Source organism: Scomber scombrus, chromosome 22, assembly GCF_963691925.1.
Source record: "Scomber scombrus chromosome 22, fScoSco1.1, whole genome shotgun sequence".
Classification (NCBI taxonomy): domain Eukaryota; kingdom Metazoa; phylum Chordata; class Actinopteri; order Scombriformes; family Scombridae; genus Scomber; species Scomber scombrus.
This window is the reverse complement of record NC_084991.1, coordinates 17,038,102-17,063,434: the sequence shown is the minus strand read 5'-3', so window position 1 is coordinate 17,063,434 and position 25,333 is coordinate 17,038,102. Positions and strand designations below refer to the sequence as shown.

General features: G+C 40.5%; 1 protein-coding gene across 1 annotated transcript; it reads left to right on the top strand.

Annotated features, from left to right (window-relative positions):
• Nucleotides 1-1,108: 1,108 nt before the first annotated feature.
• Nucleotides 1,109-10,699, top strand: btg1 (B-cell translocation gene 1, anti-proliferative). Its single transcript, XM_062443391.1, has 2 exons — nt 1,109-1,553; nt 6,299-10,699. The coding sequence occupies exons 1-2, from the start codon at nt 1,409-1,411 to the stop codon at nt 6,700-6,702; spliced, it is 549 nt and encodes a 182-aa protein (XP_062299375.1). The 5' UTR covers nt 1,109-1,408; the 3' UTR covers nt 6,703-10,699.
• Nucleotides 10,700-25,333: the final 14,634 nt, after the last annotated feature.

Below are 25,333 nucleotides of genomic sequence, written 5' to 3'. Positions count from 1 at the left end.
AATAAAGCTTCAGACATTACAATACAATTAAAATCATGTAAACCAAAATTAATAATTTGAAAAGTACTTTTGGTTTAGACAAATGGAGACCATAAACGTTTTTAACTGAGTTTTAAAGGTAATGTCTTTATATTTGAGCTCCATACTCTATAGGCGGCATGTTTATCTTGGGCTTTGGAGATAGTTACTAGACTGCTACCAGGTGACAAAGTACAGGTTTACATGTTAAAAGATTAGATCAGAACTGCATGTTACTCCTCAGCTTTTGAGGGAAACTAAACCAAATTTAACTGGATAGACACAGTGTGAGTTGCCCTGTTTTTGTTATTATTCGATCAGTGTACATACATGTGCAAAATACAACATCAAAATATCCTGCCTGAGGAAATAAGGCTTGCAAATCTGTAACTTCTTTTAAATCCATTTTTAAAACTCATTTCTACCGACTAGCTTGTATGTGATGTTGTATGTTTATTGTCATTGTCTTTTATTTCATTCGATTTTATTTTTCTATAGTATATTTTCATCATTTCTTTACTGTATTTCTTTGTCATCTTGTTAATGTTGGCCTTGTTGCTGCTCTCTGTATTGTATGTCTTTGCTGTGCTGCTTTTGCTTTGTCTGTCAAAGCACTTTGTAACCTCTGTTTTATATAAACAGAATAGCTATAAAAATAAAGACATTATATATAACAGGCATGAAGACAAAGAAATACACGACTAGAATAAAGAAACAATGAATCAGGCTACATCCGATATATACCGTTTCTAGTTGCAGCTGCTGAATCAAACTTCTTCAACAAGGATCTCCGGACTTTTTCTTTGTTTTCTTCGCTTTTGTTCCGTTTTTTCTTTTTTTCTTTTCTACTTCCCGTATTGCGGACAGCCCCTGAACGCACCGTGGCTTCATGCTGTGTGTACCTCTGTTTATTTTCAGAGCTGTGACGTGAAGGCTGCACTCCTCCTATATGAGGCTCGTCAGACTGTGGCATGAGCAGCGATTGGTCAGCTGTTGTTGCTGTAGCGGCTTGTGTCAGCGCAGTGGGGAGGGAGGGGGCGCTATAAAAACCCTCTCCCCCACACCAAGACCTTCATTCTGGTGGAGGAAAGTGAGCTGGGAGGGTCGGTAAACGTGGCATCTCAAGGGACCCCCCGCCCCCCCAACCCCCTGTTATTTACCAACAACAGGCGTCTGTTATCCAACACTGTACCGTCCTCGCATACGGACTCTCTCTGGAAAAAAAACAACAATTTTCCCTCTACCTCGACAAAATAAATGTCAAGAGAAACAACACAAGCGCCATCAGATAAGGATCGCAGCCCAGAAGCGGAGAGAAAGACGAAGAGTCGGACAAACACGTAAAGAAAAAAGAAGAAACGCGCACGGATCGTCGCCGTTGCCTTTCTCAATGCATACCCTTTGTGCCCGGGGAACGATGAAGCCGGAGATCACCGCCGCCGTCGGATTTCTGTCGAGATTTCTGAGGGTAAAAGGACACGTAAACGATCGACAGGTCCAAACATTCAACCAAAGCTTACAGGACATTTTGTCAGGTAAGGAAAATCAGAAAATGACTCATTTACACCCACGCAACATTTCTTTAACGCGACTCACGTTGTAAACTAAACGTACACGATTGAAGTTTATGTTTTGTTTAATCGGTGAGTGCTTTAATTCGGATGTTAGTCGGTTTGAGAGGGATTCAGAAGAAGCCTTTCTTTGTTCTCAACTATCACTATCAGCGCACCAATGTTTGCGCACGAAGGAGAGAGAGGGTGGGGGTGGGTATAAACACTCCGGGTGATCTAAAACGATTATTCGACGATTAAATTGATACAAAATCGAATATTTTAAAACAAAGACACAAAATCAGGAGCGTAAATATGTTACTTTTGAGAGAAGGAAGAGGAGGATGGGGGAGGAGGGGTGGAAAGATGGAAAGAGGCTCTTGGCTCAAACAAGGAAGTGCGCCTCGGTCGATGAAGCCAAACAGCCCCTAGTGAGTTAGTAGAGGCTGCTCAATTACGTAATGCGTTGGACTAAACGCGTTAATAATGAAAACACATCCAACGTCAGACCGATTTTTACTATTAATTAAATTAACGTTCCGATTTTCTCATTTTTATAAAAATCTCCGTCGTGTAAAATACAGCATTCGACTTTTGTTTGGCTTGTTTCTACTGTGAATTTTTTTGTTTTTTTTACCATAACGCACAATGGGGGTTTCAATTCAAGTTTAATTTAACGTTAAATTTAGTTGTTTTTATTATTTTATTTTCATCACATCTCACATTCATAAAACAAACAACATGTCAATGAATGGTAAACAAAGCGCAGTTTTTATTTATTTCCCAGGATATGACGCCTTTACGCGCCCAGGGCTTTTCCTACTGGCTTAATTTGAGCACTGTAAGAGTTTTAGAGAACATTGCTGCTCAGGGATTGTGTCTCATTTCCTGCTGTAAACACATTCCAGTCTCTGGGGCTCTAAAGCTGCCATACATCTGCCTCACTCCATCTCCTGAGCAGCGGATGACCTACATATCCTATATAAGGGCCTCAAAGTCTTACTTACCGAACATTTTCCCGTTTTTTAAATGAAAACCACTCTTCAGAGAAAAAAAAGAACAATAGGAATAGTCTATAAAGAACACAACACAATATAAGCGTTAAAATAAAAAGATTTGTACTTGTTTTCTTTCATGGAGGTGGGGGAAAAAACAATGCAGGAGTACAAAGGCGACCCTAAACTCACCATTTGGCACCACAGAAAAAAACTGCAACATGTTGGCCAGAGGTGTGATAAAGGATACATTAAATTCTGATAAATTTAATATTCTAGAAAATCAAATTGAGTTACAACACCGTGTTTGTAAACAGACAAAAGTTGGGATTAAACATAGTCTGTTGTGAGGCCTCTGTGTGTGGGGGAGGGGATGTTATGGTGGGAGCCTATAGGAGGACATTAAAGATGGAGGCAGTGCAGAATAATGAGTGAGGAAATGGAGGGGAAATCCACTGAAACACGGTAAACCACCCTATACTTAGAGCACATGAACATTAATCACATCAAAGTGGTGTAAATTGTAAGGTTTTATGTTGTGTGCTAAACCTCAACCTTTCCTAAAACTGCTGTTGATACAGAAATACCATAATACCATGTAACTTAATATAATCTACTTTAAATAAAAAAAAGAATATTTTATAACAAAGACTCATGTTGACCACATGGCAGTTTATGTGAAAACAAAACGGAGTGTGTGTGATAGTACCCTGTGGGGCTCGTTGCTAAACTAGGCCAGCCAGAGTGCTTTTGTGCTTGGAAACACAACTACAATCACTTGCTATTGTGTCTGTGTACTGAAAAGCTGAGCGCCTTGCTTCTCGTGTTTGTGCTTAGCTGACGGGAAAAGGGAGGGGGGGAAATTAGTCCCAATGACCAAGTTGAAATCATAATGGTTACGTAATTGTCTAGGTTTTGATTCTTCCTGTTTACCAGCAGCGAGATTTGACGCTCCTCTAGAAAATGGCCTCCAATGGAAAATACCCAGCGTCCTAGTGGCCAAACCAGAGCATGCTCACTTCAAGCGTTGTGAGAGGTCAGCTACAATGAATAAACAACCCTCTTTCGGTGTTAAGCGCACGTTCGTCTGCTTACTTTTTTCCCGTTGCCCATTTCCGCCCCTCACCTCCTCCTTTTCCTGTGTGCCCTCGTTTTTAAGAATAGGCCCCGCTGAGCTGATCCTTTCCCAGCTGCTCGGGGGTTTGTAGGTAACTGCCTTTGTGGCTCAGTCCGAAGCTGAAAAATCATCCAGGCCCCCTTGTGTTCTTTCACGAGTGCCAGCCCCTCCATTAGCTCGGCAATATACAGCCTTCTGTGATAAGACAGGGTGCACGGAGGAAGGAAGGGAGGGGGTGTTATTATCCTGTGGATGCATACAGGTGGCCTCTGGGCCCCAGCCTGAATGCTGGCCTACTTCACTTACAGCGTTTTTCATTGGCCACAATGCAGTAAGCATGAATGGGGAACTCAATATGGATGAGCCTTGTCAGAGTAAATGGGGGGGGTAGGTATGCTCTCTAAAACAGGGAGGTCAGTAAATGAAAAGGTCAGAACAAAGGAGAGATTTAAAACTGTTCATACATCACAGTGAAATAAGGTTGGGAAGTTTTCTAATATGACGAAAGTGAAGTTGTAAGAAAAGTAGGAGTCACAATTTACTTCCTTTTTATATACCCAAACCATACAGTCAACAGTTTAATTTTCCTCTCATCATCTTAACCACTAAAATGACTGTGTCGTCACTCTGAGTCAGTGGTTTCACTGCATCTCCTTAAAAAAACTTCCACACAGATGAGAAAAATAGGATCCTCTCCCTTTAAGAGGCGGAGCAGTGTGTCCCAGATGGCTGGCTGAGACTTCAACACTTTTGGTGTTTTTGTTCAGCCAGTCATGGGAGACTTTGACACTGACGACGGCCAGGGGAGGGATTGTGCAATTCAATGGCCCTCTCTTTGTCACGTACGCCCAGGGTGCCGCTGGCTGCCTGTTTATGGCTGCTTATCAGGCCTAGAACAGGTGGTGATGTTTTTCTTTCCTTTCTTTGCCACTGCACTCTTGGACGCCCTGTACCTTTGTGAAAACAAGTACATTTTGCTTATTTTTAGCAGCTTTGGGTTAATTATAACAAGAAACATGCTGTCACAAAAGTGATCAATTACATTAGTTGAAACTAAATAAGTGGGTTTTAAATGTTTTTTTTTTTATACAAAAATATCTTTCTTCAATCTCTAAAGTTACAGCTCATGGTTTTGACAGAATAATGGATTTGATTCACCTTTAACAAGTCAGATCTCATCCCGTTTCATAACCCCAGAAGTTGCCCCCTGGCAAAAACGCATAACACAAGGTAAAATCTGCTCCTGTTAATCGCAAAGATTTCTTGTTTAATATTTGGAAACAACCTAAATGAACACACTGTTAAACAATAGACGTTAATGTTTTGTAGCAGATTAATTTATCCAACATTTAGGCAGGTTTTAAATAATTAAAGAATATAATAAACTATAATCTATCACACAGTTCTCTTAAGCCTTTTAAATCCACAGTTGCTTTTTATGATCTATTTTTTTGACAATAAACAGTTTTACAGCCACAATGTTTATTAAATCACATGGACTTTGGGCTTTGGCAATGACGGCATTACTGCAATACTCAGTCATGTGATGCCTCCCGTGGGGTTGAGCTAATTACCATCACAGCAATTTTTTTTATTTTATTTTTTCGTATTTCCTTTTTTTTTTTTTTGCTGGTGAAAATTACAGAGGCTGGCAATGTCCGTGAACTCACCATTGTCACCAGCTTTCTGATACTCACAGCAGTTCTGAGTGTCTGCATTAATCCTCACTTGCCTCACGAGTGGAGTTGAAGGCACACACACACGCCACTCTGGTGTTTGTTATGCATATTCTTAACAACAGATGATGGAATATTTTGTATTATAGAGTAGTTTGACCCGTGTGAGCCAGCCTGTATGTGGACAGAGGCGGCAAATGCAGTGGGGGTCAATCATAGTTCTCAACATCGCTGTTCCAGGCAAGAAATCTTTCCTGACAGCATTTTGCCATGCGTAGCAATCATGGGTTTGGAAGGGTGCAGTGCTTTGCCTCCGACTATCTAACTCCACAGTGGGAGAGGCAGCAGTGGGCCCCGGCTGTGTGTTTTTGTGTTTTACACGGCCTCTGTGGCCCGCTGAGTGAATCGAGCTGAGCCGAATCCACTGCTGCGTTGTGCTGGGGAGGGTGAGGGGGGTGGAGGGGAGGGGGGGTGGGGGGGGGCTAATGTTGCTGTTTTAATCAAAACAGCAACATTATCATACACAGACATACTACTATAATAAACAAAAAAGCCGCAATTCATTTTTTCGAGAGGTTTGGGCATTGGAAAACTGTCAAACCACAGGGATACGTTGCTTTTTCACCACAGTAACAAAAATCCATACCGTTACAGCCCTAGGTGGTCTTATCTAACACAAAGTACAGTCTGTCTGTTTTCTGTTTCAACCTTTGTTCAACTTTAGTTCAACCCAGTTCCCGTGTTTGTGTGTAGCATTTCTATCAATAGTATCAACACAGTTATGTGTAATTTTCGATTTGGCCCCTCTAATCTCAACCTTTATCAGTGCACATGTCCTTACTATCTTACCCTCAGTACAAGTTATTACATGCAGCCTGATTTGTAATCACTCCACAGCTAAACTTTCTCTCCATCTTCTTTCTCTTGTTTGTATCCCTTCAGAGCACTATAAGCACCACTGGTTCCCAGACAGACCCTGCAAGGGTTCAGGTTACCGCTGCATTCGCATCAACCACAAGATGGACCCACTGGTGGGGCAGGCGGGCCAGCGCATTGGCCTGACCATCCAGCAACTCTACATGCTGCTGCCCAGTGAGCTCACGCTCTGGGTGGACCCCTTCGAGGTGTCCTACCGCATTGGCGAGGATGGCTCCATCTGCGTCCTGTATGAGTCGCAGCCCGGCCCCATGATAATGCCGGTAACAGCCACCAGCAGCTCCCCCTCAGGAAACAGCGGGTCGGTGAGCCCCATGGTGGACAGTCACCACAGCTGCAAGGAGGAACTGATGGTGCTGGGCAGAACCAGTCCCTCCAAAGCCTACAATATGATGACTGTGTCCAGTTAAAGAGGCATACTGTCACCCCGGCCTACTTTTTGTTCAGGGTCACGCCGTGGCTGGTCAGATCATTTGACCAGGTCAGGGTGAGCCTTTTAAAGCTAAGAATATGAAATGAAATAGTGAAAGAAGAAAAAAGAAAAAGAAAAAAAAACAGAGGATGTGGCCTATCGTCCAGGTGATGGAAACCTTGTAGGTTTGATATTTTTTACCCTCTCTCCCCATTATCATCTATTTTGTTGTGTCATTGGATCAGCTGGGCACTCCGTTTTTGTTTTTTTTTTGTGGAGAGGCTTTGTGGAAATGGAACTGTTGGGGCAGCTATACCAACCAACCAACCAACAACCAACCAGGAACCCCCATGGAGACTGACTCCATCCCCCACCACCCCCACCCCGACTGTAAACAACATGGTGATCAGCTCCATCTCTGAAGGGGCTATCAACATTGACTTTGCACTTTTCTTACTTGTGGTTACTATGGGTACATGTTCAACACACCACCGCAAAACACCAAAACCTAAATTGTAAGGAATTTTTACCAGGAGCTACCCCCCTCGAATTTCAAAATCCAGAGGGTTTTAAAATTTGATGTTTTTTAATTTGTTTTGTTTCCTGGGTGAGGAAGAAGTTGAGGTTTAGACTATGCCTTTCGATATCTTAGCACAGGTTAAAGAAACGCCCAACAATAGCATCTCTATTTTCTATAAAACACCCTTTTTGGACCACAGGGAATTAGTTTTCTCTAACCTGTAGCTGTTAGAGCAAAGGTTTTCAGTCTAACCTCTCTTCCTCCACCTTCCACCATCAGACCTGAGCTTACATCTCAACCTACTCTCGGCCTGAATGCAAGTGGAATGTGTTGTGACACCTATTACCTATGGATATCAGTGTGTCCCATTGCACTGTCGCCCTCCCATCACCCATGTATGTGTAGCTTTCCAGGGGGAGGGCAGGGGATCAGTCTCCTCCCCCCTTCCCCTAGTTAATGAATGTTGTTGAAATTCACAATCAAGTTCCTGTGTTGTTAATTTGCCCCTTTTCCCTCACTATTTTGTCGTCTCCTTCATCACCAAAATTCAAAGTGTAGCAAAGGGGGGGCCTATTTTACCCAAATTCTGGTCTTGTGGCCCTGTTAGAATTGACGTTGAATGCACTTTGACGTGAGATTGTGTGGGATGTGTACTTTTTAGAGAAAATCGCCTGCATTCCATCCATTCGAATGTCATCTTTTCACACCGTTTTTATTGCCCTCCCCATTTTTAGCCATTTGTTCATACTGTAGCTCCCATGTTGGGATAGACTAATGTCTATTGAATCGGGAGTGTGCAACTCTGGATTTCAAAACCATTTTTTACACTGTATTTGTGAACATTTCAGAGCTGTTGATTTTTTTCTTTAGGTGGAGAGTATTTTTTGGTGGTATGTTAGAAACATTCTGTCATCCGTTCATATGGCACTGTTCATCAGCGCTCTGGCAGTATGCGGAGCTAAGCTGTTTCCCCCCCCAGACACACACAGATGGTGATTTGTGTTGCTGATAGAAAAAAAAAAAGGTTAGTCTGAAAGGTCTGGACTAAGTGATGACTGTGTGAGACTTTGGCCAAAGGGAGGTCTGGAGCACCGACTGTTCAGAGATTAATTGTAACTTGAATTATAAACAACACCAGGCCTTGTCAGCCTTCTATTTTCATTTATATTAGTTATTTCCAAGGTCTTTTTAAGGGAAAGACTTTTGTGTGGTGCATTGCCTTACAGAGACCTCATTGTCATGAATTATGAGCCATTTGTGATTTTTAGACTAATATCAGGCTTATGTGAGCCAGCCTGGTGCGCAATGTGCTGCCCAGACCCTCACTGGAGGTGTCCCATTCCAGCCTGGCAGCTGCAACATCCTCCAGCCCCTCCCCACCCCTTAGTGTGGGGGTTAGAGTGCCTCAAGTGCCACATATCACCCCTCAGCTCAGACCTCCTGTTAAGCCAAAAGCAAGCCAGCATGCTGCTAGCTGACCCCCTGTGGATGCAGGTAGACTTAATGTGACACATATCATCATCCATCACCGCGGGGAGTTGGGTAAGGAAGGTAGGGACGGGGAGCTGGTGTGTGAGAGAGGGGGGGCCAGGGCCGGACTCATTTGTCCAGGGCAGCTAAAATCCCTCCAGCCCCTCCTCTGGACTTATTCAACATCCCCCTCCCTGACCGGAAGCCCTCAAACCTCCCTTAGCAGTGATGGATAAAAACCAGCACACGCGCATGGGGTGCTCAAGCTGCAATAGGGGGGCTAGTGAGAAACATGGAAACATGGATAAAAGATGAAGAATTGAGGGTACTAGGCCATTGTTTTTTTGTTTTCATCTCACTGGATTGCGCTGCACTTGATTACTGAGTTTGAGTAGCAACTTTGTTTACACGCATATGAAAGGATGTGATGGCTGTCTGACGTACCCCAATTTCACTCCTGGTTCTGGGGCTGAGTGGTAACCGCAAGCTGGAACAGATGCTGGGGGCGGCTACAGGCGCCGCTCGGGCCTTAGCCACTGGCCAAATCTGTCACGGCAGGCTGGTTCACCAGTCATCGCCAGACCTATGGGTGTTTAAGCTCCCCTAAGCCTGAGAGGATCATGGGTAATAGAGCTATAGCCTTTGACGCACTGCAACCCCCTAACCCCCTCCTCCCCTGCTCTCTGCTGATACTCCCTTCAGCAATCTGTGAAAAGCAGTGATTCTATGTTGGCCAGATGGAGAGGAGCTCGCTGGGATGGGAGCCCAGAGCTTTGGTTTCCATGACGGACACCAGTTTTAAATCACACTGCTCCATTATAGCTTTTTTTTAAGTCATGTGACGAGATGTCATGAGATTGGTCTATATTTCGGATGTGAGATGATCGTCCTGTCTCACTTTTGTCTAGATGTATTTTATGGTCACAATGGTAGATTTTCTCATCCACGCTGCCATCCCCATTTGCTCCTTTTCATCCGCTTTTTAAGAGGATTTTTAGTCTGGTGATCTAACCCACTTATAACTTGTTTTTAGACCTACAAAATAAAAATAATAAAAAAATCCAAAATTCCCTTCAACACCTGAACTATACTACCACCAATGAAAATGGTCTAAGTCCTCAGTAATATTGGTTATTTAAATGGCATCCATTCAGCTTGTGCGCACATAGGTTACAGAATTGTTGTAAGAGTGCTTTGAGTAGTCAGAGATAAAATAGCACATAAAATGCACTAAATATGTCAAGTTGAAGTTGTGTGACATTTTCTTTGAGACGCGAGGAGTCTCTCCTGGAATGTATTGCCAAACTCAGGCCTCAGACATTCAATAAATACCCTTATGGAAAAGTTGTGCATGTTGAGACATGAAACAGGAAGGGAACAGCAGTTTTGTTGTTGTTGTGTCAATATTGTCATCAATTAGTTGAATTATTGCCACTTTCACATTTGAGGTGTTTTTACATATTGTAGAATGTATTGTAACTGTACAACAAATGGTAGAGTACATAACATTACACATGGGAAGTGCCAATAATTGCTATCCTGAGGTGTTTTTAGATGTATTCCTTTTGTATTTCATCTTTTAACATGGATAACGCTTTTCGTAAGTGAAGCCATTTGTGATGGGAGTGTTGGCAAGGACCAAAGTTGTTTTGGTAAAAAAAATATTAGTTTCCATGATCTGTAAGTGTAGACGTATCCTTTGTTTTTATTTTCTTTTTCTTTTTGTTCTTTTTTTTTTTCCTTTTTTTTTTCTATTTACTTACAAAACCAGAAAATAGACAAAAAAATCTGAGCTTACCCAAGATGAAAAGCTGTCTATCTTGTGATCTCATGTCAGTACATCTTTATCGTGTTGAGTTTCTTTTCCTTGGGTATGTTGTGATGAACTGCTGTAAATTTGTACAGTTCATGTAAATTGATTGTGCGGAAGTTGTACAGATTTCTATATTTTGGAAGAAAAGTTTTTTTTTCTCTGTAATAAAAGATTTCCTATCTTGGCATCATATTCCCTGTGAGCTGTGTCATTATTTACATACTTTTCTGTATTATTCAATTACAGCTAAAAGCACACATTAATAATCAAATAATTATTATTATTTAAATTTTATTGTATCACAGTTGCATTTGATGGTATACTTGAAGGAGGATCTTAGACTGCGTCTGGTACACCACACAAACTTTCAATGCTGATGTTGCCTCACTGAGTCCCAGATAGGAATTTGACCTCTTAGTCTTTAAATACTGTGGGACATCTGTGCCAAGAGGACTGGAGAGGAGATCAAGTCAGCATTTCTCCTGCCTTACTGACATTTGTTTCTCTCTTGGGACAGAAACCTGCTTTATGTATAGATGGATTCACATATTCTATAAGCATTATCCTAGCTGGTACAGACTCTGCTGCTAAATGTAATAAAAGGAATGGTGCTATAAAATGCTGTAGAATATAAAAATGCAAACTGAGAAAATCTGCTGCACTGATGGACTTGACGACTGTCAGTGATGTTGATGTAGCTCTGTATTTTGGGAACAACTGTGGAACATTTCATAAGCACTATGCCCTAAAAGGTCTGTTACTTGCCTTGATCAGCAAATCCAATCCCTTTACATCCAAATGCTCATGCACATGGTGGGTTGTTTTTGGACACTTGAAAGTAAAACTCAGCGTTCCGATCTCCATCCAAACACAACTTTGAATACCACCACTTAAGTGATAGGCTGTGACAGATGGTACCATTCGTGAGGATTCTCTCAAAAACTTGGAAAACAGTGTTCACTTGGCCAGGGCACCGATATACACAATACCACTGCACCCGAACCGGCTGACTTTGCAAAACCCAGAGTTTGGATTAAGACTGCAATCCTTTGCAGCACTCTGAATCCCCCAGGTTGCTTAGCAGCAGGCGGAAAAAGAAAAACATTTGGCTCGTTTTGACACACAGACAAAGGAGGGAACGAGAAGAGCTGGTTTAGCAGGAGCCGAGGGCATGGGGGCGGAGGGCACAGAGAGGGAAGGTGACTGGGCTTGTGTTTAAGTCGGGCTTTACTTCTCCAAACACTGGCTAGCACGAGGCCTCTAGCCCTCAACAGCTGGGGAGTGTGGGTATTGTAGTTTTAAATTATTGGAGTCTGTCAGCATGAAGCACAATGAGAGATTTCAGCCATATTTAAGCTTTTTATTTCAGATTATTTTTTCTTAAATGCCACTGGCAGTTTTTTTTTTTTTGGTACAAATTCTCTGTGCTCCATACTGCTTTGAATTCCCTTTCTTCGATCATTGTACAAGCAGGTCAAAGATTCCCAGGGTGTGTCAGACTGTATGGCCCAGTGTGGTTTGTTTTGTATGAAAATATCAGGAATCATCCAACAGTAACACAGAGCGCAAGTGATCCAGATTTAACTGGATTTTGCAATCCTCCCCGGACAGGGTTTTGCAATGACTCATTTGAGCAAGATGTTTTGACACGTGAAAATAAGTGGATTGCAGAGAAAGTGCTTGAGCAGAAACACATCATTTTGATAATATACTGTTAATAATTGATAGCTGTTGGAACATGTAAGGTGATTTTATATAAACAGCCTTTGCTCGTACACGTTTTTAAAAAGGTTCAATTTGTGGTTCGGTGCATTGCAAATTTTCTTAAGGTATAAACACAATCTGCGTTATGAGTTTATGTCAATATATAAGATATAAAACATAAATGCAAATATCCTGAAAAACTTTCACTATATTTAAGTTCCATTGCACCGTATGTCAGAAACATCATCAAAATGTCACCCTCGAAATTGCCTTGGAGTTTCAGTTTGGCACTGATGAAATACCAGTGTAATATTTTCTGCCCTCTCTTCCCACGCACATAGCAACAGAGGTCACCCTGAAGAGATGATTTGATTAGGTAGAAAAAATTCCAGAAGGTGTGGTTGATTATCACGAAAAGATAAGGAGAATACTTGAGATTATTGTAGCTTGATGCTGTGATAGAGTAATGAGATGGAATAATAAACAAAGTCAGGTCAGCCTAGTCTATGCAAAGTTATTGACCTTTAATATTCACTGGATTTCTATTTCATCAATTGATTTTCAGATTTATTGACGAAGCAAAAACATGTCAGCGTGCTCTGTCCTGCACTGTCCTTGGAGTCTGTGGCAACATTTATGCATACTGAGTCTGAATATTGTATACAAACAATATGTTGCTGTCTGAGAACAAAGGCATGGTGAGTGACAGTGTGAGCTTGTGTGTCTCCTAACGGGGAGGCAGACATCTGGGGCCCACTTTATTGCCAACAAGATGACAGGGAAGCCCTCCTACAGTGTGTGTGTGTGTGTGTGTGTGTGTGTGTGTGTGTGTGTGTGTGTGTGTGTGTGTGTGTGTGTGTGTGTGTGTGTGTGTGTGTGTGTGTGTGTGTGTGTGTGTGTGTGTGTGTGTGTGTGTGTTTTTATGCTCTTCTGCTTAAGGGACAAAAGCTATGTCGCAGCTGCATAAGTCACACAGCCCTTTTGCGACTGCGTTTCACACTGTGGGCTTTGTGTGTGTTTTTGGTACAGCAGTACTTATTAAAAATGACGAGTGCAAGGGTTAAGAGGGAGTCCCCAGCAAAGAGAAAACTAGTTTTATTTCTGTATTTCATAGTGAAGTATTGCCAGTAGTGAATGCACAAAGAATCATACAAAAATTCACCAATAAAAATCTTTCTGTGTAAATGTGGGCCCATGGCCAATTATGTCATGATAACCAGGAGTCTTAAACAAATCTCTGTTTTGTTGTGGTTTGCTGTGTTTTTCCATTGGGTTTCCACTTTATTAGTATCCATGTGCACCTCATGTGAGTGTGTGCGTCATTCAGTAGCCAAGGACAAGTTGATTCCTCTTTGAAACAGATCCCTGCCCTGCCTGTGTGGGTCTCCAGGGTATAAAGGCTATACCAGCTCTCTCCTTCCCCTCAGGGCATTATTCATCCTCAGCTCTGACATCTGCTTTGCCCCCGCTGCACACACCCTTCCCACCGGCATCCAAACAGAGACACTGAATGAAACAGAAGACAGTGGAGACAAAGGAATCCAGCTTGGGTCGGCCACATCACTAATCCTGGGTGGATTGACTGAGGGAGGGGTCTTTGGGAAAGAGGTTACTACTGAATGACAGTTGAACAGTGGAAGCCTTGTCTTAAATCAAACAAGGAGAAGTCAATATGCCTCGCTTGTACTACTGTCAAATAGTGATCTGTTAGCTTTAGGCTACTGTCGTAATAGATGAGTGTGTGTATGTGTTGTATATTTACTTCTTAAGTGTGAATATAGTATTTCTGCATGTGTATACACATATGACTATTTAGACGTGTCTGTGCAAATGTTTCTCTATATTGAGTTAGACTTTGCTCTTGAGGTCATGCAACGGAGTTCAAAATGAAATCGACTACAGATAACACAAATTACAGTGTATGAAATTGGTCAAATGTGATCCTAAGTTGTTACGTTGGCTGTAACATGTTTACAACCCGTAGATTTTTAATTGAAATTAATGAATCTTCTTTATTTCAATCAATGTTTTTCTTTTTTCAAGTTAAAACTGATTCAACCCAAACAATCTTTATTATTGATTTACCTATTACAGATACCCAATATTACCTGTTTGGAAAAACACTATCACGAATTGTATGTGTATGAATATAAAGTGTATTTTACTCTAATCTGTTATGACTAGCAGCATTTAAAATGAATGTGATCAATTGCTGTGATCAGCGGGGTTGACTTAATTGGTGGACTAAATCTACATAATCTTTTTTTTTACATTGAGTACAACTTTGATGAACTTTAATGTGCAAATGCATGCTGTTGACCAGTAGCGAGCTGTCTTAACAGCACAAACTTTGAGGGAATTGAGAGTACAAAATGGATGAAGCTAGTGTAGCTTCTTAGCTGCCTTGCCCAATCCACTTTTAATTAACCTTTCTCTGAGGATAGATTGCAAAAGGGGAATGGTTAGCAAAAGGTTAGAGGGAGAAGCCAATGGTAACAATAAGTCTTTTGAGAAAAATGTGTGAACTTTTTGTCTCATTAGTTACAGGGTTAACTCACAGTTGAAAGCCAGGTCAGAGAACTCTTTCATCTTTAATAACTCCTAATGAAATAATGTACAAATCAGAGAATAAAAAGCCGGGGGGAAGTAAACATCCCGGTTCAGAGAAAATATAAAAGAAGCTCAATGAGCTTTTGTGACTGACTACTACTAGCATGTGTTGCTAGTGTCTTAGCTTGCCATCTACAATGAGTCACATATATATATGTGACTCATTATATATATATATATATGTGCACGCAAAGTATGTAGCGTATCATGTGTCACTGCACCAGCAACTACTGGGTGTCACTACACTATGTCTTTCTGTAGGCTAACCAGTCAGTCCTTGTGCTGTCTTGTCTGTGGAATAAATGTCTTTTTATGGGAACTGAGGTACAGAGGTAAAGTAAGAGCGCGTGATTTGATCTGTATCTCTTCATGGTCTATCTTAAGCTTTCACTTCCTCATGCCCTCTCTTCTCTCTTTAAGCAAAAATAGATCATCTCATTACTTACCCTCTTTATCTCCCTCTCAGGTTATGTCTTCTCTTTTCCCCCAGATTCTTCTCATATCACTTCTTCACCACCCTCCTTCCCCTCCCTCAATACACCACCTCGCCCTCTGTCTATCTTTATCCTTCCTTCTACAAGCTGCCAGTGTCACCAGTCAGCCCATACTCACACAGCAGAGGAATTCATTCCATAATTTCACCAGGCCTTATTGGGGTAAGGTGAAGGGTCCCAGTGGTAATCATGTGATAGAGTCTCTGTATGCATCCAGTCCTTGTGTTTTCATGGCTTACCTAGTGTGTCTGATTGAGACAGAAAGAAAAAAATGTATCCATGACAAAAAGTAGGAGTTTGAGTTTTTGGGTGCCCAGAAAAATCCTATTCATCCTTTGCATAGACAGTGTGAGTTGACTGATGCAGCATTTCCAAGGATTAGATGGCATGAAAATAATCCAATATAAAATAGTAATTGCATTCAAAACTGTCTGATGCTTTGATAAAAAAAATTCAAAAGGGAGAAGCTTGTGTATGTAAAAACTACAGCTCCCAGTTAGCATTTTCTTTAGCATATGTCACTTTATGTAGTAACCAGATAAGACATCCATCAGTTTCTGTAGCAGCCATATTGAAATTAGGCATATAAAAAAAACAAGTCCAGAGTTGAAATAATTAATTATAGGATGTCCATAACATACATATACAGTATCTTCTATTGTAAATCAGTATTAATTGATTGTGTGGGGTGTATGGGGGCAGCAGACCATGCTGTAAATACAACACTGACACTTTATCACCTTATAAAGTTGGCATTGCTAACATGCAAGCAAACAAGTGCCTATTTATACTTCCAGCAGACACAGCAACAATTCATTGTTCAAAAGCATTCATTTGGTGTTTTGGCCATCAAATTTAAGTCTGATATTCACTCTCTATGTACACCGGCTAGTTGCTTACGCTGTCCATCTGTTGTTTGGTGCTTGTCAGTTATTTTTAATGGCTTTTATTAGAACCTATTTGCTCCTAACAGCTCCCTGCTGTGACAGGAAACTAAAGTTGATGAAAGCAAACCAAAATAGTAACGTTTTGGGTCATAAAACCAAAACAATGAGAGGAAAGACACTAAAACTGAAGGAAACTGCAGAGTTAGATGTGAGATAGAGAGAATTCTCTATGGATGCACCACTACGAGTCACACATTTCCTATTCTATATAGTCATTCATTTGTCTGTATAAAAATATTTATTTGTGCAGCTTTAAGTTATCTAAGAGAGTCCTATGTCTCTATGTTGAGATACATTCAAGATATTTGAAGAAAACTTTCAAAGGAGAATTTTGCTATTGTAAAAAAACTCCCCACTTTGCGACTCAGTAAGAGAAATGAAGGACTGTTTATGTTTCCTTAGAGTCTGTCCCACATTATGTTTTCTGCCTAGCAGCAGTGATACCAACATGCTCTGTGCCCTAATGATAAGCCAACATGCTAACCAGCGCTGATGTCTTCATCCGTTTGTGTTCTCCCACATATGGTTATCTGAAAGTCGGGCGGTCAGACACAGAGGCAACATATTTCTGTGGTCAGCCTCTCCCAATCAGTAGGCAACGCTCTCAACCACTCAGAAGGAGAGCAAGAGAGAGAAAACCAGCCACCTAAATATAGCCTGGCCTTGGGGCTCAGCAAGAGGCCCTCTGTATGAGGTCCGGCCACACACACAGAGGTGCAAGTATGTATACATGTATGCACACACACACACACACACACATGCGTGGACAGATTTATTTAGTTATAACCTTTTGTATAAAAAGGACAGAGGCACTCACAATCAATCACATGCTCTTTATAGTGTGTAGTACACGTAAACAAACACAGTAGGTAGGCTGTGGTGACTTCAGTAAACACACACACACACACACACACACACACACACACACACACACACACATTTGGATTGACGGTCACTTGCATCACTGGCCATCGGCTTTCTGCTGACTGTCGGGAAAAAATCCCCCAGTGAGAGGCGTATGACAGCAGCCATTTCACAAACACAAGGTTCACATCCTCAATTTCTTCTGACCTGCTCTTGTCTTAACGCTGCTGTTGCATCACAGACTGTGAATGCAGTTTTGAAGGCTGTAAATTCAACTTCATCAGGGCTTTAGTGTGATAGCCTCATAGTTATTTCCTAGTTCAGCTTGCAGCTGAAGAAAAAAAAAAAGCCACTGTGCGTCTTTTACCCTAAAGCACGTGTTCATTTAAATCCCCTGCTACTTGTAAACACGATGCAGCCTGCTAACCTCGAACCACATGATGAACCTGTTTTGCCTGAATCGTTTCACTGTACAGTTGGTGGAGATGTTGGCTTCGTTTCTGGTGGTTTAGTTTTCTGAGAAACTGACAGGAAAAAGACAAGAGAGCAAAACACCTCAGCTGTTTCCTGTTTATGTGGACGGGTAGATGTAATTTGCTAGCAAGAGGCAACATCGAGAGATGAAGCGATACAATGGGTAGATAAAGGAGGTGATTTAGTGAAGGGGATCGAGAACGATGAGATCAGGAATTAGAGTGAATTAGAGATTAGACAGAGAGATAAATTGAGAGATTGAGAAACCAAGGGGAGATGTGGGGAGGGGTGTGAGAGCAAGAAGTATTAAAAAAAAGAAAATGGTGAGAAAGAGTAGGTGAAAGAAAGAAAAAATATTCAAAGGAAACGAAAGTTTGATCGAGAACTGAGGGGAAATGTACTGAGAGAATAACAGAGAAAACAGCTGACAGGAAGATCTGTACCTTTTCTTCACCACTGTGAACACAGCTGTGTGAAAACCCAACCACACACACAAACACACACACACACACATGCACACACACTTTGTCAAAAGGCCTTCAAAACACCCACAGTCAAGACATGACAGTCAGCAGCATCCAAGTGTTAGCGAAAACACATAGATGTAAAATGTACAGAACACATTGTGCCCGTGTGAAAAAGGGAACACAGTTTAATAATGCACAAAACTAAATATGCCTGCACGCACACAAACATACACACACACACACACACACACACACACACACACACACACACACACACACACACACACACAAACATACACACACACATGGCCTTGCAGCTTTACAAACGACACAATAGAAAAACATTTTGTAGAGACTTACAGTCAAAACACTTATTACTATCACTGTGTCCTTCCAATTATCAACACACACACACACACATACACAGGCCATATTCACACACACTGGTAATATGTTATCAATTATTTTGAAAGTGAGATTTTACTGAATCATGACTACATGCTCTAATTTCCCAATCCACACCAGCATGGGACTGAAAATGGGAAGCAGTTACCAGAAATGATGACAGTAACAACTAAAGATCCAAAACTAAATTGTTTATCCCAAATATAACAGCTGAGCTGGTCCACACTGAGTAAGTTTATGTCTCTGGGTGATATTGTGGCTCCTGTGGCAGTGAGATATGGATAACAAAGCAGCAGCAAAACATTTAATGTGCAAAAACAGCCATGACCTACATAAGGCTGGCAGCTTAATGAGTAACTGTAGCAGACTAATTTCCCTATGGGACTAATGTGTTACTTATTACCTATATTCTGATTCACCATGAAAGATACACAACTTGGAATTAGATAAATAATAATAATTAAGGTTACACGTTGCAACCCTAATTCTATGAGCACAGGCAGAGGTACTTTTCTTAGCCAATCAAGATGTTCCCCTTTGATTTAGATTTTGACACTGCACGCCACCTTTTTCAAAGACAAACTGTATTTTACTAGGCATCAGCTAGTAATAAGTTATTTCTATTTTCACATATAAAGTTTCATTAATTGATCTTCATAAACATTGAAATATGATACTGGGTTTTTTTATATGCTAAGACAAATATGCTTGTAGCCCAGGAGGAATATTAAGGTACCTTTCCTTTTCAACAGAGAAAAACTTTTGTTGTGAATGTCAACAACAACATATCTGTGTCTTATGCTGTGTCCACTGAAAACTAATTAAGAGCAGCTGAATGGAAAAAAAATCTTGATATGAGTCATCATCAGCAATACTTTGGTGAAAAGACCTACAGGCATGTAGACAAACTGGTAGCAAGATGGCTGCCAGGCCACAAAAAACAACAAATAGTTATATTTAACACAAAAACACTGAATTGATTTAGCTTATGAAAAATGATCTTTATACAGTTTGTTCATTCTAGTTTTACATATTTATGTGCATCCATCAAATAAATCTTTCATTTAGGCATATGGAGTTGCAATATGGACTACCTCATAGTACCTGTAATTTATGAAATAATAGTTATCCTGTGTTAATTTAAATGGCAAGGAGCTTTGATATTACTGACTTGGAGTATATATATGTGCAGCTCACAATATGGAAAGAAAATCCTATTATAACGTTTCAGTTTTTCAGAGAGAATGATGAAAGAACCTCTCTATAAGGAATCAGGCTGAGCAATAAAAAGCTACCATGAAGTCAGGTTGGGCTCTGTATAGTAGCAGCAGATCCCTATACAGCCTGCATCTTTGAAATTGTCCATGTGGAGTGCATTACTCTGGGTTATCTTACAGTTATATATGGGACAGTGCAAGATAGGTGCTGGATTAATAAAGGGAAGGTTTAAGTGTATCATGGGAAGCAGATAGAAGGGAAGAGGGATGTGTTTTTCACGTTGCTGTATACAGTCCATTATCATCTCCCTTCTGCTTTTTTGGAGCTTTAGCAGTAATCATAAACCATTTGAGATGTTGTGAGTTCTGAGTTATAGTGCTTTCCAGAGGGACCTGGAGACAGACAGAGCAGCTGGCTTCAAATCAGAGCAAGAGAGAACAAGAAAGACAGTGTGGGAATTTTTAAAAAAGATAATAAAGGGAGACAGCAGAGAAATGAGAAGGATTCATTATATCAGAAGAAAATGTCGGAGACACCCGTTCTTTTCATGATGAAATGAAATCACTATCCTTTATTGATTTCGGAGAGTTAGAATCAGATAATATTTCCTCCAACAAAAACAGAGAGAAAGTGGATGATAGATAGAGACACAACAATACAGACTATACATCAGTCATTGGGGGAGCTGATAATACACACACACATACTCACCTCCACCCCCATTGCAGCTGTTGGGGTGTGGTGGAGGGATATGTGTGCTACAACCCCTCCACCTACATTTGGACCAGTCCTAGTAGGATTTAGTGCAGGCCGCCTGGAATGGGTTGGACCCATGCCATGCATTCCTGTGCTGCTGTGTGCTCCGTTGGCCTACTTGTGTCAGGGGGAAAGCATGTATAGTACATCCACACACACACTCACAGACTCACATAAGTAAACGGTGGAGGAGGAAGCCATCTTACGGTTCCGTGCTCAGACTGTAAATAAAGACTTGGGAAGAGCACATGGTGAAGATACACGTAGGCGAGAGCCTACACGTGGGTGCAGGCATGCCTACATCACATGCTGCTTCACTCTGAAAACAAAGCAGACCAGTATAGCTTTGCACCTTGAATTGTACAAACATACTGTATGTTCGATGACACACGAACCGGCATTAAAGTACAGATTAACTTGTGAATGCTAATTTGCACACACACACACATATACATACATATACATATACATATACATATACATATACATATACATATACAAATACATATACATATACATATACATATACATATACATGTAAGCAAACAGAGCTCACAGTGTGCTCCACTGGCCTATATCACTGTGAACATGAAAGCATGTGACTTAGAGTGTGTGGGTAGAGGGATTCAACTCATAATACCTCTCATAAGGGAAACATCTGCTACCCTTCATATCTGAGTCTTCTCTTTTTTGAATCTCCGTCCATGTCTGTCCTGTGCAGTCCTCCTAATTCTGTCTTTCTGTGAAGTTTTTTTCTCATCTTTTTTCTCTCTTCTCTGTCCTCTCTCTAAGTGAACCCCCATCTTTTGGTTCCTCAATGACTCTTCACCACAGCTGGGGTTGTTTTTGAACTGTCAAGTGCATCAGCGGCTGAAAACAACTGGGCCACATTTCTATGAAAAGCCACTCCACTCCCTATAAAGAAGTGCTGACCTCTCCAAAAGGCATAATTCGCCTTACTGTCTCCCCCTGTCTTTCTATTCTTTCTCCATCCTTCCTCACATATTTCTGTTTTTCCATGACTGTTGGTACTGAAATGTGCGGTAGGCTAAAACAGCTGTGGTTCATATCGTACATCCTGCCATAGCTCACTTTGCCAAAACACAGACTTCCAGGGTGTACCAAATGACCTGGAAAAGAGCACAACAGATTTTGGTTTACTTAGAATGTCAAATACAGGCCAATGTGTCCATCTGTGGTCTGCAGAAAGCTACTAAATGACAATTGAAGCTATAACCATGGTTTAAAATTGATTTTAAAGAAATATATGTAAAATCTTTGACATGGATTTCAATGCAAAGATGAATTACTCCCTCTTTTCAGTGATCCTAATTTATCTGATCAAGCTTATCTCACTTCTTCCATGAAATACATTATTAGAGAAATGAAAGTGTTAAGATTTTCCAGTCTCCATATAAAATAACTGTACTTTCATCCTGCAGTGGAGACCTTATTCCTGTTTATCTCCATTCCCCTCTCCTCCTTTTTCCTCTATAAGGATAAAAATGGAAATGTTACACTGTGTAGATCCACCATGTAAACTGCAGTGGCATGCTGGAACATGAAAGCGGTCTTTGACTGTGGCTGCATATGCTTGGCCTACTTTTTGATTCCATTAAATTATTGGGTGGGTGGGAGGAAAGGCTGCGCCGTCTTTTAAGTATTAGCATACTGGATGTCAGATGATATATGTATGTGTGTGTATATATGTGTGTGTGTGTGTGTGTGTGTGTGTGTGTGTGTGTGTGTGTGTGTGTGTGTGTGTGTGTGTGTGTGTGTGTGTGTGTGTGTGTGTGTGTGTGTGTGTGTGTGTCCATATGTGTCTTAGTCAGTCCAAATGAAACCAGGAATCTGTTGTTTATGTACGCTTTATTACAGGATTGTGTGAAGTAGTATATGTATTTGTTATGGTTGTAAAGTTCATTGATTTTCTTGCTTAAACCATTCACATATATCACTGTATCACAGTATGTTTACTTAAATAGATGACTTTTATACATTTTCCTATGAAATCTGAACTTGACATATCTTGACAACAGAATATTAATAGCTTTTAAGTGAACAAAGGGCACAGTCACCACTGGGATGTCTCAAACTGGACTGCATAACAACACAGAAAACAGAATGAGGAAAGAAGTACCTGGCAAAACAAGTACCTTGACTCATAATGGAAACAAAGTCAAGTATTGAGAAAGAACAGAGATAGGCCAAGTTGTCAAACCGTGAGCAACAGCGTCTGTGGAGCTTTGTTGTTTGATTTTTCTCTTAGCAGCAAAAGCCATTCAATATATTTGAACTCTCCTCTATTTGAAAGTTTCCATTAGTACTGCTGACACTCTTGTCAAATATGCAAATTATATGTAAACACAGGAAATGATCAGTAGAGTCAGTAGAGAAGAATTGGTGACTTGTTGGTCATGACTAATGTAACTTCTAGAATTTGGAAGGAGGAAAAGCATAGCATAGTGTGGTCTGTTATACTTGACCACACCCAACCATAGCATGGTACTATGGTATCACTGCAGGACAGGGTGTGGAAGCATGTTTCCAACACTGCTAGTTGGCAGGACAAGTCAGATTATTATTTTTTTTTAAATATTGAAGTGCTTTTGGTTTAAACATGCTGGATATTTGGAGGTGTAGCTCTACAGCTGAATTCCTGTTCTTTAAAAGACATTTCAGAGGACTAAATACTTCAAGGCTAAACTCCACCTTTGACACTCAGTATTGCATGTTGCAAGTCCTGTTCACTTTTTTGTAAACACGGCAGTGAGAATTCAGCCTGTATTGCATGTATCCTTGAGGTCTAACAAACACATGAAATGCATTTGAGATTTTCTAAATATTTCAAATCCTGTATTGTTTAAATACATGTTTGCTAGATTGTGCCCATCTTCTTCACTGCCTTTATCAGTGCCTCGGTATGTCAATAATTGGTGTTGAATTACATTTAAAGGCTGCAGGAATGTGTATCACATACACGTGATGATTGTGCATGTTACAAACAAAACATGGACCCACATGGAAAAAATTCCTCCTTAGTTCAACTTGTGGCTAAAAGCTCCACAGGGTACATTTAATTCACAGATCTGTGTTATTAAACTGCTCTCAGCGAGACACCACAAATCTGCCAAAACAGATGATCTTCAGACTGAAATATCATCCATAATTAATATAAATGGGTTAAAGCCCAGACTATCATCACTTTTAGGCACATTTTACTAGAAGGCAGTTTGTGAAACGTAGTTAGTTTTGTCTAGAAATGAAGCGAAAGTTGAGTAACAGTAAAAGCAGAAGTTAGATTGTTTTGTTTAATTGGTTAAAGTTTTCACTATTTTATGATGATTGTTACTCAGGAACTATGTTGTGTTGGGAATGAGATCAAATAGAGCAACACGAGCCCGCATTTGCTAACGTCTATCAGGAGAGAGATGCAACGTGACCAAGAGCATGATTGTCTGCAAAAATATTTACTGCCTGGCGTATTTCACAATGAGCTGGTGTGAGTAATAGAGTTTGTGTGCATGTGCACGTTTGATGTGTTTGTGTGTGTGCATCTCTTTCGCCTGGGAACTGGAGTCTGCAGCTATCCAAGCCTCTTTAATTTGTCAGCATGGAACAAACCTGCACAACTAATTTCAGCAGAGGTATCCACAGCAAGAGTGTTTTTACACGTTTTTTTTTCTCTCTCTCAATTCAACATGGGAGCCAAACAAAGGAAGGCCTGCGTGATTCCTGCCAGCAACAAAACCTGTTCAAAGACAAATACTAAACCTTCCTCTCCCGCATCCCAGCATTGTACCAAGGACATCTTTGATGTCATCCACAACAATGTTTATCTTTGTTCTGTGTACCACAGCTTTGTTTATGAGCTGCACCAATAGGTGTCTGTGCATTATCTGTGTGTGTGTGTGTGTGTGTGTGTGTGTGTGTGTGTGTGTGTGTGTGTGTGTGTGTGTGTGTGTGTGTGTGTGTGTGTGTGTGTGTGTGTGTGTGTGAGTGTGTGTGTGTGTGTGTGTGTGTGTGTGTGTGTGTGTGTGTGTGTGTGTGTGTGTGTGTGTGCTACAGAAAAGGGAAGAGACAGAGACAGTTGTCAACAGCAAATAATGATGTTTATTAACAGGAGCAAATATCATGGAATTGTGGCTGGTTCACATTAGGAAATAATAGAAATGAATATTTTGGACAAATAGCTTATTTGTTTTCTTGAAAGATTGATACCACTCTCAAACCATTGTGATAACTATGTACATTTCTCATTTATGTACTTATTAAACAAACATGATGCTACATGTTAGCTTTAGATGTGCTAATAGGTAGATTTTTCTTTGTGGAGAGAGATTCAAGCTAGCTGTTTTCCACTTTCCAGTCTGTATGCTAAGATAAGCTAACCATCTACTGGCTTTAGCTTCATACTGTTTAATGAGAGTGGTCTACATCTTCTCTCACAGTTTTTAAAGGATATTAAAATGGTTTACTCTTTGAAGGAGTGGCTGTCACAAAATTGTTTTTCCAAATTCTTTATTTCTTCATTTATTCTCTTTCTTTTACTATTTCCTTTATCTTGGGCTACAGTGTGTAAAATAGAGTCAACTAATTAAGTCTAGTGCTTCTTAACGATTATTTCATTGTTGATTAATCTATTGATGTTTTTCAATTAACTGTTAAATGGTTAAATCTTTAAAATGTCAGACAGAGTTGTGAAAAATTCATATCGCAAGATCCCATAGCCAAATAAGACATCCTCACACTGATCCCAACTCTATTAAATTGATTACAGTTTTTCAAATCCTGTAATTTAACATGCTGTGATCAATGAATGTTTGGTATTTTTTATATCTATTTATAAATTACTTCAGTAAAATAGTTGTTGATTTTGTTTTCAGT